This window comes from Pteropus alecto, unplaced genomic scaffold, assembly GCF_000325575.1.
Source record: "Pteropus alecto unplaced genomic scaffold, ASM32557v1 scaffold45, whole genome shotgun sequence".
Classification (NCBI taxonomy): domain Eukaryota; kingdom Metazoa; phylum Chordata; class Mammalia; order Chiroptera; family Pteropodidae; genus Pteropus; species Pteropus alecto.
In genome coordinates this window covers 2,572,588-2,586,620 of record NW_006442491.1, presented here as the reverse complement: position 1 = coordinate 2,586,620, position 14,033 = coordinate 2,572,588, and the positions used below count along the sequence as shown (strand labels likewise).

The 14,033-nt window shown below is 45.9% G+C and overlaps 1 protein-coding gene across 1 annotated transcript in view; it reads right to left on the bottom strand.

The window, feature by feature from the left end:
• Positions 1 to 14,033, bottom strand: part of RALGAPA2 (Ral GTPase activating protein catalytic alpha subunit 2) — a 292,479-nt gene that overhangs the window by 4,133 nt on the left and 274,313 nt on the right. Inside the window, exon 39 of the mRNA XM_015596875.2 lies at positions 2,418 to 2,457. Coding sequence (XP_015452361.1) covers positions 2,453 to 2,457 — 5 coding nt within the window. The 3' untranslated portion in view covers positions 2,418 to 2,452. The remainder of the gene's footprint in view (positions 1 to 2,417; positions 2,458 to 14,033) is intronic.

Here is a 14,033-nt window from a genome sequence, read left to right as displayed (position 1 = left end):
GCAACACCCAGCCACTGTTGCCGGTGGAGTCTACATTCCCCTGGGGCAGTTCTACGAGTGAGAGAATCATTTCATCACCCTTCTTCCCCTCTATTTTTAAACCCTGTCGTATTACACCCCAGGCTTCCGGAACAAACCTCAAAAGCATGCTTTCTATACTCCTGACTTGCTTCACTTCCAAGAGTTTGGCCTTTGAAATTACTATTATTATTGGCATTTGAAATTAAGTTACGTAAGTTATCTTATTCACAGATGGCATCTTTTTTCATTTTCTGATCTTCCCTGGTTGTTTCTAGGGAGGACTTCTGAAATCAATACTTGCAAACATGCTTGGACCTAAGAAGGCAACCTTCCCAGTGTCCCGAGACTCAACACTTTGACTCCCTCATAGGAGCTTGCTCCTCCCTTCTGCTTCCACTGAGGTCGGGCAGAGAGAGGAAACGTCTTAGGCCTCTCTCCTATTTTCATCTTCAAAAACAGACTACTTCTGACAAAGGCAGCACAGCTATACTGTAATCCATGACAGAGATGGCACTGGTAACAGACATCTCTCTGTCCCCTTGTAGCCAGAGGTGGGCACTAGCATTTAATCCATGGGGGAACAAACCTGATTTAATCCCAGATAATATTCCATTTTGAAACACCTTCACTTCAAATGGCCTAAGATCACATTATTAACCGGGAACCACCCCAGCCACTATTAAAATCAATACAGTTGGGAGAGGAAAGCAAAAAAAAAAGCAAATGAAGGAAAAAGAAAGTGATGTTCAAAGATAGGCTATTAAGTAAAGAGATATTAAGTCCAGGGAGGGCGAGAAAGGACGGGGAGTGCACTTCATGTTCCTGCATCTGAGCAGGGCGGGAGGTGGGCAGTGACGCCAACTCTGATGAGCTGCATGGAGCTCTGAGGCACAGTGGCCTCTGCGCATCTGAAAGCAGTGGCCCCAACCACTGGGGGCAAAGAGCAGGCCACCCTCAAGCCGGAGCCCGCACTGAAGTGCTCCGGCACTCCTCTTGTCCCCAACTTTCCGCTGGCACATCTTCAGCCTGCAATGGTTCCTGCCATGCCCACTGCTCCCCGGGACTGATGTGGAGAAGGCAGCTGTGGGACGAGCAAGGGGGCCATGAAGGAGACAATTCCACGTACTTGGCCTCTTCCTCCTGCTGGAAGCTGGGGGTCTGTTCAAAGGACACTCGAGTCCACTTTACCATTTTATAGCAGGAGCCGGACACACATGGATACAGCAGTCCCAGCAAATCAAGATTTTTGCATGAAGTCCACTGCTGGAGGGGATTGTATTATCTTGCTCTGCACAGCCCAATGTGTTTTGTGGCTCTTGTCACCTCTGGGACCAGTTTGGAACAGTCCCAGGACTGAACCAAAGCCCTGACTGAGGGGAAAAGAAAAGGCAGCTGGGTTGGAGGGTCAGCTCAACATGGCGATGGCTGCTCATCTGGCCTGTAGGTGTAACAGCCCCTGACCGGTGGAGGAGGGGGCTGTTTGGGATAAACCAAAAAAACTAGACCCAAACATCCCACTTCCATATTTACTGAGACAGTGACTGACATCTGTGCCAAGCGTTCCACTGAGTGATAAACAACAGCTTTCTCACTGACGTTCTCCATATCATCGTTGTCGTCATCATCATCATCGTCGTCATCATTTGGTCCCTTTCCACCTGTGAGCTCATGAGTTGGTATAGCCCAGGCCACCCTTGGAGGGTTTTCAGCCAGAACTGAATCCATGGATATGGCCAGTGTCCATCAGTCTGTGCACAGGGAAGGGCCTGGATCCCAGACCAAGACAGAAAGCAGAGGCCCACGGAGGTCACACCTGCTACGGCCGGCCTGCCCTCTGGGTCCTAAACCTTGAGATCCCCAGGTTCTCCGCCCTCTGCACTCCCCCAGCTTTTGTCTGCTCTTCCTCCCCAGCTGTTCCATTCAGCAGCCCCCTCGGCAACCTGTCCTTCCCTCGCTGAGGTCTTGGAGGCCTCCATTAAGGCAAGCAGTCAAAGGCCGGCCCAGCACGTGCCATGTCTTATCAGCCCATCTCAAGATCTAGCTCCTCCCGGCTTGGGCAACAAAAAAGGGGGCGGATCCGGGTCCACTGGCTCCCTGTGGCCCTGAACACAAAAGGGTGGGCAACAAAGACATTTTCTGGGATGGCAGGTGTTGGTGTCGGATTCCGCCCAGAGTGCACAGGGCAGAAGAAAGGCGAGGCTAGGTTTCCTCGGGCAGCACAGACATGCAGGGGCAGGAGTGCGGGCAGGGCCCCTCGGGAGGGGAGGTGGGAGCAGCAGGAACTTGAGAGCGCATTTCAGTGGGGTATTAGCAGTGGAAAGAGGCCTGTTAGTGAATTTACACACCCCTCCCTGAGAGCAGGGTGGTTGGCATGTCCGCTGAAGTGTCAGTCTTACCTTGCTCAAATATTGCAATGAGACCTTTACGTACTTTAATCTGAAGGGAAAGAACATAAAATCGAGTGAATACAGCCCAGCACACCCACAACCCAACTTGATAATGAACACAGTGCTAATAATACATTTATTCCTGGGCTGCCTGAATGTTGTCACAGTCTTAGAGATCACTATGAACTGAAAATGCGCTTAAAATTCTACTAGGCAGGACAGAATTCTAGCTGCTGTCATATTTATGATGTGAAATGGAGGAGACATTAGCATTCCTAGGATGTATAAGCAGATGCTATTAGGAGCCCTAGAGACACTGGGCAGCACTGACCGCAGTATCCTTTTTCCTGCTGCCCAATATTTCCTGACTCCAAAATATAGTCAGATAGTTTTTAAGACAAGTATTTGGAATTCTATGGATGACCTAAAAAAATAATCGATACCCTCTAAGCGTGCAAGTTTACATGTCTTTAAGTTTCATCTTATATACTTCTGAGTTGTACACATTCAGTACTAGTGTCACCTGTGATGTGACAGTACCCAGGGAGGAAGCACATGGCATGCAGTGCAGAGGGTGGCTCAGGAAGGGGACTCTGCGGTGGTGAAATCAGACCAGATGCTCGCCCTCACTCAGAGCAGGACCTTAGCAGTCACACTGAGCCTGAGAAAGGGTCTGAGCTTGTCTGTGCTTCGTGACAGGTTTTCTCAATCACCCCATCTTATTTCCTGTGTGGATTTTTCTAGCAAATACAGCCTCTTTCTGCATCCAGCAATCGCTCCTCGCCACAAACCCCCACAATACTCCTAAATTCAGCATCAATGGACCACCATGAAATCTAGATAAAGGACATTTATTAGTGACACAGACTGTTGTCTGTATGGCCACAGTTGTAAACTTGGACTGACTGCTGACTCCACCTGCCAAGGATGGCACAGTGACCAGGCCCAGTCTCTAAGATGGTGGTTCAGAATGCCATCAGAAGGACCACCGACATACATTTAGGTGGGGTTCCCTGGAGACATGTGGGCATCTCTGAAGCTGTATTTTCTAATTTATTCATGAAAATGTATTGCCCCCACCAAAAAATCATTTGGGGTTAGGAATTTCAGGATAAGTAACTGGTTATGGATGATCCAGTAGCATTCTCTGTCTTACCTGATTTCCGACCACTGCTCCTTCTCACCACACTGATTGTACTCTAGGAGTACAAGAAATTCATGGGCAGTGTTGATTGCGGATAACAGACTAGAAGGTTTTCTGTGGGTTCTCTAGATATTGTGATTATCTAGACTTCCTGTTTCCCCACAATGCACTGTGCTGTGGAGCCCATTTCCTTTCACGGAAGCTGCAAATATAGAACCTCTCTGCATGGGTCCTCTGTGAGATGAGGTGGTGCAGCTTTCCAAGGCACCATGCCACGGACCCTCTCCAGTGTGAGCAAAGGGGGTCTTCAGGAAGGAGCTCCTTGGTCTCTCTTTCCCGTAGCCCCTCAGCCCTGGTTATGCTGGGCGTATAAACACCCAACTGGTAGAAACCAAAAAAAAAAACCAAAACAAAAACCCCCAAAACAGATGGCGCAGCTAAACAATGCAGGCTTGTTTGTAATTGCTGATGAGGACTGGTTTGCTCCTCTCCCCAGTGCGTCCCCAGATGCAGCCTGGTGTGGTGTGCTGGACCAAACAGAATGTCTCAATAACTGCCAATCCATGGGTAAGTTAAGAAGATGCAAAGACAGACAGTTGGGGGTTCTCTTAATTATTCCACGGGGCTCAAATGTCACTTGCCCTTGACACACAGGCAGTGCTACTATAGGCAGGGGCCTGTACTTGGAACAGAGGAGTTGGCTCTCAGTTTCCTGATATGTCCCTGCAGGTAAGTGTGAGGTACCAACTGACCTGGGCAGGGTTGGAAGGCACCAGAAGAGAGCACTGTGCTTGGAGATGAGGGCTGGAAAGAGAATAGGAGGCATGTGATGCTTGGGGGTGTTGGGGAGAGACACAAAGCATAATTATTTCCGGCTTTCCTCACCAGACATCTGATATGTACCAGGTGCTGTTCTAGGCTCTGGGTCACAGCAGTGAAGAATGCAGATGAAGCCCTTGCCTCTGGGGGCCTTGGTGGAGGAGTTACAGCATTCCTTCTAATGGGGCGATGTCACCCCTTGGAGGAGGGGGCAAAAATATCTCTTTATGTGCATAAAGCCCAGAAGTAAGTACAGTAAATAAGTAGATATACAGTCTTTCTGTGGTGTTTCGGGGGAAGGGGACAAATTAGGAAATAAAAATGTCTCAGAAGCCACTATGATGGGGCAATCATGAAAAAAAGATTGAGAGACACTGGATTATGGAGTTACTACGTGTCTTAAATTCAACGGTTTTTTTTTCAACACGTTAGTGGTGCTGGGGATCGGAAGCTGGCTTGCTCACATCTAAGAGCGGCTGAGTGAGACTCCTCTGTGGGGGGCCCTGCAAGTGTGACTCAGATGCCAGTGGGCCACTCAGGGGTCAGACACAGAGCGGGAGTCCAGAGAATCTGGAAGTCACTTTTAGAGAAAGATGTCTTACTTCTCTGGGCTGGTGTGACTTCTCTGATACTCTGGATATCAACAAGGTTTAAAAAAACACAGGGAACAAGAGTCTTCGTTGGAAATTTGCTGTGTTCCATACAGCTCTGCCTAGTGGAGGCTTTTCAAGGACCGCTGGGTCTTTTTGTGGCATGTTTTCTTTGGCTGTACTCACTAGGAGAGCAAAAGAGCAAGGATTTGAACCGAGCTTCTTATCTCTGAGGAAAGGCTGCCACCCAGGACTGCCACCTGGGATAATGCTGGGCAGGGTCAGACAAAAGTGGCTGCCTCTCCCTGGGTTCTTGCTAGTGAACAGTCAGTGTGGAGAATGATTAACTGGTTAAAGATAATTAGGGAAGAGAATGATTTTTGAGAGCTGGCATAAATGAGGGAGAGAAACAGTGGACCAAGGTTCCAGCTTTAGGCGAGTGCTAAATATCCTCCCAGTAGGAAGGCGGACAGAGTGGGAGATCAGAGAGCTGTCTGGGCTATTCAGACCCCTTGGAATGGCTCTGAGGAAGGGAACAGGTGCAGCCGTGGATGGAGTAAGCTTACACACTCAACTCAACACTGGCAACCCAAGAGCAGTGGGAATTAGCCAGCCTAATTAACATTTCCAAATGGCCCAAGGATGGCTTCCAGTATTTCCAACCCAGCAGCAGCGGCTGTGTTTTGGCCCTGGCCCTGTCTCTGAGATTGGCTTCCTTTTTTTGGTCGTTGGTCTTGTCAACTTTGGTTCTGAAGCAGAAAGCTAAGACAGCTGGACCAAAAGCCCGGCAGGCAGAGAGAGTGCGTGTATTCTGTGCCTGCACGTGCATCAACATCTGTGTGAGGACTAAGCGAGCAGGTGCAACATTCACGAAAAAAATTTCCTGACATTCTTCTCATCTCCTTCCACATACTCTTATGTGACTAAGTTTAAGTGAAATATAAATCTAAAATTAACATCTTTGTGTCAATCATCTTGTTAGGCCCTCCTGGAGAAAGACATTTCCAGACCCTCTTGCTGACTAACAGAACATGAACACAAAGATCTTAGTTACATCTTAGTCATAGTGAAGGCTATTCATTTTACCAGATTGAATTCACATCTCAAAATGGAAAAACACTATGGAAATATTTATAGCAGCAATAATCATAATAGCTTAAAAATGGAAAGAGCCCATATGTCCATCAAATGAATGAACAACCAAAATGTGGTCTAGCCTTACAAAAGACTATCATTTGGCAATAAAAAAAGTGAAATACTGATACAGGCTACAACATGGATGAACCTTAAGAACATGCTAAATGGAAGAGGCCAATCACCAAAGACCGCATACTGTATAATTCCATTTATATGAAATGTCCAGAATGGGCAGATTTATAGAGATCGAAAGTAGACTAGTGGTTGCTTAGGGCTGGGGGTAGGGTAAGAGGGAATGGGAATTGACTACTAGTGGGTTTATGTTTTTATTTTTTAGGGGAGATAAAACATGTTCTGAAATTAGATTGTGGTGACGGTTGCACAACCTTGTAAATACACTAAAACCTGAACTGTACACTTTACATGGATGAATTGTATGGTATGTGAATTATATTTCAAATAATGCTGTTTTAAAAAAGGGAAAAATAGAACAGAAGGTGGTCTGGGTAGCTACCACTACTACTTCTCTAAAAGTGACACAACAGAAGTGGCTCCGAGTTCTAGGGGAAAATAAAACCCCCCAAGAGCAGCCAGGAAGGCAGGGGGACGGGGTGACTATGAAGTGTAGCAGACTCCAGCAGCAACTGTCCTCCTGAGCTGCGCCACGAACTTAACCTCAAAGCAGAGAAGTGAGGCCACCCCTTGGAGAAAACTGCCCTTCCCTTCAACATTTCATTCAGGTTTATTCTAACTTGAATTCATCTGTCTTAGAAAAACTCAGGGGTGGCCTTGGGCAGTGAGGGGTATTACAGTGTGATTTTCCCCGTGACACAGGGAATTTTGTGTGTAGTGCAGTAGTATATTTTAAATTCCCTAATAATCAATGGCTCGAGAAAATGTAGCAGTTAAGTTTGCGGTGACCTGTGGGAGGACAATGAGTTCTAGGTATTTGTCTGAGGTGGTGTCTGAGGAAATGTTAAAGAAACAGTTGAACTGTCTGGTAGCTTCACTGATAAAAGCTGTCCTGTTGTCTTCAGACATTCAAGAAGCCATGTTGATCCAAAATGAAGATATTTTCTACGTGTGAATTTTTCTTATGGTACTCCATTTGCATTCTAAAGTAGGAAATACTTTGGTTAACTTTCAGTCAAGTTTCTCAGTTATCTGTGCCAAAGTGGGTGTGAATTTGCCACATATCCTATAAAATAGTCCTTTCTGCCTTTGGGGAGGAACATTTTGCATCTGACACAAAGGAAGGGCTTCTCCTCTCCTCCCCACTGTTCTGTGGGTGTGTTCTCCACAAGCAGGGCCCTATCAGGGTGGGGGCGGGGGCAGTGAGTCCTGTTAGGGAGCAGAAACTTTAGCACTTGAGCCCAAGCCTTGACATGATCAGCCACCTGATGATGAAAAAACCCCAACCCTCCTCAGTTCAAAACTGCCAGAGATAAATCTTGCTCTACTGAGGGCAGATTGGGGAGAGTGAGTACCAAGTTGCAAATCTCCACACATATGTAAAGAGCTGTTGCTATTCACAGATTGTTCTAGAGACCATTTTTATAAGAGTGAAACAATGCCAAGGAACCTCACTCTAATATCCTAGCTCTTCTAGATAATCGTGAGTCACTTTAAGTTGCTTCGATGTTCTGTGTACCAGAGAGTTATTTACCATGATTCTTCAGGGAGTGGGAGATATGTGGCTGCAGGTTAAAACTCCACTGTTCTCTTTCCCACCTTCTTCCTTTCACCACGCAAACCTCCCTTTACAAAGTGCTGGTGTCACTGTACTCCCTTTACCTGTGCTGTCCAGGTCAGGGGTTATGTTCTGTGACACTGGGGTGAGGGAGCATCTCTGGGCCTCTCCAGTGCCCCATAAAGAATGTTCAGGGAGAACATCTCTGAAATTGCCACTACATTCATTCATTAGTCAAATATGCCTGCTGTGTGACAAGAGATAGGAATACATGGGGAATGGAATATTCTCTAACTAGTCTTCCTCCCACCCCTCCTATGATATATCTTCCCTGTAGAAGTGAGAGTGATCTTTTCAAACAAGAATCATATCATGCCACTCCACTGCTTAACACCCTCTAAAGCTGGCCATCTCACTAGAGTAACAGCCAAGGTCCTCGCGCCCTGCCCGGGCCCACAAGGATGCTCTGACTTACCTTGGCTCCCTCACCCACTTGCTCTGTCTTAATCATGCTGGGCTCCTCACTGTTCCTGGAAAGCTCCTGCCTCAGGGCCTCTGCATTTGCTGTTCCCTCTGCTTGGAATGCTCCTCCCACCAAATTCTAAATGGTTCACTCCCTCATCTCTTTAAGTCTTTCCTCAAATGTCCCCTTCCCAGTGAGGTCTTTCTCGACCCTCTATTTAAAGTGCATCCCACCGCAGTATTCTGTTTCTCAATGGCACTCTTGGTCTTTCTTCTCTGCTCTCTTTTTCTTCTTAGCACCCCTCAATATTCCAAATATTTATGGAACGAATGTCTGAAGACCCCAATCTTTGTGGGATTTATGTGACAATCTAAGGAGTGAAGCTGCAGTTTCCATCCACTTAAGCTGTAGCAAAGGTATGCGTGTGTCTCAGGACCAGAATTGGACCTGAATTTTAATATCTAAATATGGCCTCTCGCAATCACCTGCTTTGGGTAATTGGGTTAAAGACCAGAGTCAGCCTCATGGTCCATGGAGTCCCATTTCTGGCTTCTTCCTTTCTTTTCTGTGGTGATCCCTTTTATCCAGGACTCTTACTTCTGATGCTCTTGGATCAACTAACATTTCCCTGGTCAGCACAAGCCTGGATGTCACAGAGGAAGGACTCTGGCATTAATCGGAGTTGGGCTGTTTCTCTAGCTACTTCTTGGAGCCCTAGGGATGTAGCTAGGGAGTAGGGTTTCCCTAACTACCACTCATGGGCTCTGGGATATGTGCTGGCCACAGGGTCTGTCCAAACATACTTCAGCAGCGACTGCAATGCAGCCTGCAGCTCTTGGTTCTGCCTAAGGTTAGCACTGCGGGGAGCGGAACCTCCCAGTGAGTCTTGGGAGACATGTAGTGGCTTTCTTCATCATCAAGCAACCTCACAGTTCTGACTGTTTAGCTCCTAAGAAGAGAGAAGACCCTGGCTCCTACTACGGGTAACGGCTGAGCATACTGGGGAGGAGAGAGGGACCTGGCATGAGGCATAGGTAGGTGAAATGTGTTCTCTATGCATCTAGGATTTTACTGTCTTGGATTCTTGAGGTGGTTGAAAATTAGGGTTCTGCCTATTCTTTTTTCGCATGCTACCGTGATTCCACTAGGTTTCTTACAGGCTGAGAAATGAATTTGGCCATGTCAATGCTGTAAATATTTTAGATTTTCTTTCTTTTTTTTTTTTTTTTTACAGAGTGGACTGGCATGCTTCCCATTTTTAAGACATTTTTTTTTCAATCTCTGAAGAACTTAAAGACTAATGGGAAAAAGAAACCAGCTTTTCTATTTATTATGTTGTTTAGAGGTTTATTTCTTGGCTATCATCATCTACCCTTCTGGAAAAAGAGAGTATAAAATAGTCTTTCTTTTTTTCCGACAGCAGGCTTAATTGCTAGTAAAAGGTTCCAGTTGGCCTCTGCTTTGGTTTGGTTGTTGCTAAACAGGAAGTCAAGCAAAGCCATCCCGTCTTCCAGGAAGTCGCCCTAAAGACCAGGACACGGGGGCCATAGCCATGGTTTACAAGCAGTGTGAAAGTGGGATGTTGGAAGCTCTAGGTTTTTCTTAAACAAATTCTCAAGATTATTTCAAATAAGCTTTAATTAAGAGTCATTTTCAAAAACTGTCTCTGAGAAAAATTTTTGATACCTGCCAGCCATCTCGTGGCAACTGCTGAGTGTCCCTGGGGCTGTAATTAGCAGTCAGGCAGGGAGGAAGACGCCCCTTGCACTTAAAGCCCTGCAAGGACTGAGAAACCAGAACTAACCTAATGCAGCATTTAACAGAAAAAGCAGTACATTCGAGTTCTTCCAAAGGAACAAATTAAATGTAATGTTGACACTTAAGAATGAATATCTTGGGTCTGTCCTTTTTCTAGGAACCTGTGAATACTCCCAACCCTCTCACAAGCCCAGGGCGGGAGTGTTCCTGCACTGGCTCTGGAAGGAGTCCTTTATTCCTCTCTGCTCTTCCTACACTTATTAGCCTTTATCTTATTCTTCTTGTCCAGGTCCTTCCAGTTCTCAGACGTCTCAAATCCTAGTCAATGTGAGGAAGTTAAAAATTGACTGGCAGAATATTTAGTAAAATATCTAACACCTATTAGGCAACGTATATTCCCAGGCTCACAAAGCAGATGGCACAGCCCATTTCAGGGAAGTCTCAACCCAAATGCAAACCATTGGCTGACTATATATATATTTTTTGACTATATCTTTTTGACATGTGCCGTCTGAAGCTAATAATCTGGGCTTATTAATAATTAGCCATTTTTGGTGGTTCGTGAGTATCTGCTTTTCTCTAACAAGACTTCAAGCTTCAGAAGGGAAAGAAAGACAGAGCACAAGGTCTCCAGAGCCCTTTGTGTTCCCTTAAAATGCCCAGCACAGTCCTACTCGGTGGCAGGTGCCAAAGGAAGGGAGTGGAGGGCAGGGCAGGAGACTGAGGGAAGGGCCAATTCAGAGATGGTAACACTTGACAAAGAGCTCCATAGTGCTATCAGATCCAATGGAACAAATGTCTCGTCTCTTTCTTCCTTCTTATAGAGATGACGGTGAGGAGAGTAAAAGAGTTTTGATAGTAAAAAGGGATGAATATGCACGAAGCAAAATGTGGTGCTAAACAAGGTAATTGAGAATTCTCTTTAAAATCCTCAATAACATCACAAAAGCATCTTGAATCAAGTGTCCATTATTCAAACTGCATTATCCAGGCTATAGATTAACCAGGTTTCCCTGTCTTTCTCCACAGTGGTTTTGGCTGTATTGCTTATTACTGGTCCATTTTCACTAAGAGATTAGGAAGGGAAGGGGAGAAGTAGATCACAATTACAGGTGTTTGTTTTGCATCTTGCATCAGGCCCAACACACATATGTGATCTAGAGAGACACCTGTACCACTTAAAGCAACACATGGCTCCTTTTTTATTTTACTCCTGTTGCATGTGTTGTAAGAAAGAAATTATGTGTATCATTCTCTAGAGAAATTACAGCCTGTTACAGATAGCAGAAACACACATGCACAGGACAAAGACTTACATATGCTAAGAAAAATCAAGATATAAGTAATGATAAGTGAGATGGCACTAAAACAAGGACCAAAACGTTATAGAGATGCCTTGATTCAGGACGGTGATTCTTAGTCCTACCTGCATATTAAAATCCCCTCAGGAGTCTTTAAAAGAAAGTCCTCAGGGCCAGAACACAGCCCAGACCACGAAATCCAAACGTCTGGTAGAGGGATGCAGCATCCAGATTCCTATGGCTTTGCAGGTGATCCAATGTGCAGCTGGAGCTAGCATCAAACCGTTTATCAATGGAATTATGGGTGGATAAAAAATTCCAATGGATGTTTTATTGTATTTTCAAGAATAATACATGTGGGGCAATGAGCTGTGTGCAGGGTATGTGGCTACACTTACAGACAAACCGAGGATACAGAGTGAGGCAGCCCTGAGTTCCTGAAGAGACAGTGCCACAAGAGAACTTGTATTTACGAGTAACTTCTGGATTATCTGAATGGAGTTCTGAGCTTTAGTCCTGGTTTTAAATGATATTAATAAGAAGCCAGCAGCCGGGGCTCTGATTTATGGGACTGTTCCATAGGGTGGGCACCGGGCCAGCATTTTCATGTATAGTTGCCCCAGCTTGCACCTCCCCTTCTAGGAGAAAGGCTGCTGGGCAGGCAGCAGTATATTCAAGGATGAAAGAGGAGGACTAGTGGGGGCACATGTTCAACATGGAAGACAGAAGGAAAACAGACAGGAGAAGCAGAGGTGGCACAAGACGAGGGAAGAGAAACACAGACAGGCAGGACAGATGAGAACGAGCACAGCCAATATTCATTGAGGGCTCCCGAAGTGCCAGGCACTGTTCTGGACTCTTAACACACAGATTAGCTTATTAATCCTCGTGAATGCCCTTTAAAGAAGGTACCATCGCTAGATCTATTTTACAGAATCGGACTCTGAGCCATAGAGTGATGGGTAATTTGGCTGAGGCCACACGCTGGAGCATGGAAGATATCAGCTGTCTGGCTGCAGAGCCCAACCTCCTCGTGAGAACACGTCTTCCCTCTGAGGACCCTCCAAGGCAGCTGGGGAGGCTGGCTCCAGGTGTAAGGTTCTGACCAGTGCTGATCAGGGGAGGACAGTAAAATAGTGGAATTTGCGAAAGATTGGAGTGGCCATCTGTGAGGAAGAAGAGCAAGGGAAGGCAAGCCTGGGCTGTGTTAGGTACTGAGGGAGGAGAGTGCACAAACTGATGGGCCTTTACTCCAGGGTTCAGTAGCAATGTGTGGACACATGGGCTCTAAGCCCGGATCCTAGCCGTGGTCTCAGCACCTCCAGAACATTAGTAGCCCCTCTAGGCCTTGGGGTGGCCTTCCTGAACCACAGGAGCCTGACCTACCAGGAGCATGTGGAAGCCTATGATGCACATCTGTGGACTAAATGAAGTCAGTGTATTCTGGGCTTCAGAGACCTCTTATGTCCCATGTGGTTGGTTAGAAGAGGAAATAAGAGGACTTTTTAAAAGGTTTTGCAGTCACAACTACTAGGAAACCCTACAGACTATCACAATCACAATCACACATGCGCTGGCCAAAGAATTTGTAAATTGTCACCTTGATAGGAATAATCAGTAACCACAACATCACACCGTAAGTCCTGGTAATCTAGCGTCTGCGGGCTATGTTTCCGGTAATGTTAACTGTCTTTCTCAAACTTCATTCTGATCTCATGAAGACTTTTTGAAAAGCAACAATGAGAAAGGTTAGCTTTCTTGAGCAGACTCTGTTCGAAAAACATATTGAGTCGGTGTTTGCTTCTCTCCTCTCAGGCTACATAGCTTTTTTTTTAGAATGAAGAACTCTCTTATAACTGGCTGGTTAGGAATTCTGAGACCAATGTCACTGATAACCAATGTTTGGTGAACTGGTAACCCTCTTACCAAGTAGGGGAAATTGGTAACCATCTGTATCTTGGGTGATGTTACTAACATCTGCATTGATTCCACTTTGGGAAGAAAAGGGAGGGTGGAATGAGGGGTGGATCAGCCCTGCTGTCAACTTGCCCATGGCCTTTTTGCCCCTTCATGGTTTGATGTGAAAGGGTTGGACTTGTTATCTCCTGAAGTCCCTTTTAGCTCTACATTCTGATGCTTTTTGCCGGTTTTAACAAATTTATGAGGCAAGTGAATATGTAAGAAGTACTATCAATCAAAACCTTATTAAGACCACTTTAACAAGGATGGAGGAACAGAGAAGATGAGAGAGAGGGAGGGAAAGGAAGGAGAGAGCGAAGGAGGAGAGAGGAAGAAGGAGAGGGAGGAAGTGGGGAGAGAGAGACAGAGAGAATCTGAAAAATGATCACCACCCTCAGTGAACTGGAAAAATCTTTCATGTTTTTGGGGTTCAGAGTTAGGTTATGATTTGTGCTCTTTCTGGGGCTAAATTTGGTTGCTAACTGCCTAGTAAAATGACCATGTTGGGATCTGCATGCAAAATAATAAGCCTGCAATATCCTGGCACATGTAACCACTGTGTATGGTTTGGAGGTCACTGCAAGCAGGAGCTGGGGTATAGCTAGCTATATTCCTCTAGGCAAAGCCTGGTGAGTTATAAAAGTTGTCTGAGTAGCATCTACATGCCAGATTCACTTTGGGACCAATGTGTACCACCTCTGCAATCTTATGAGATTTTATTGGCCACCAGATAGACCCAGTGACACCAGGCGGAATCTTCTGAT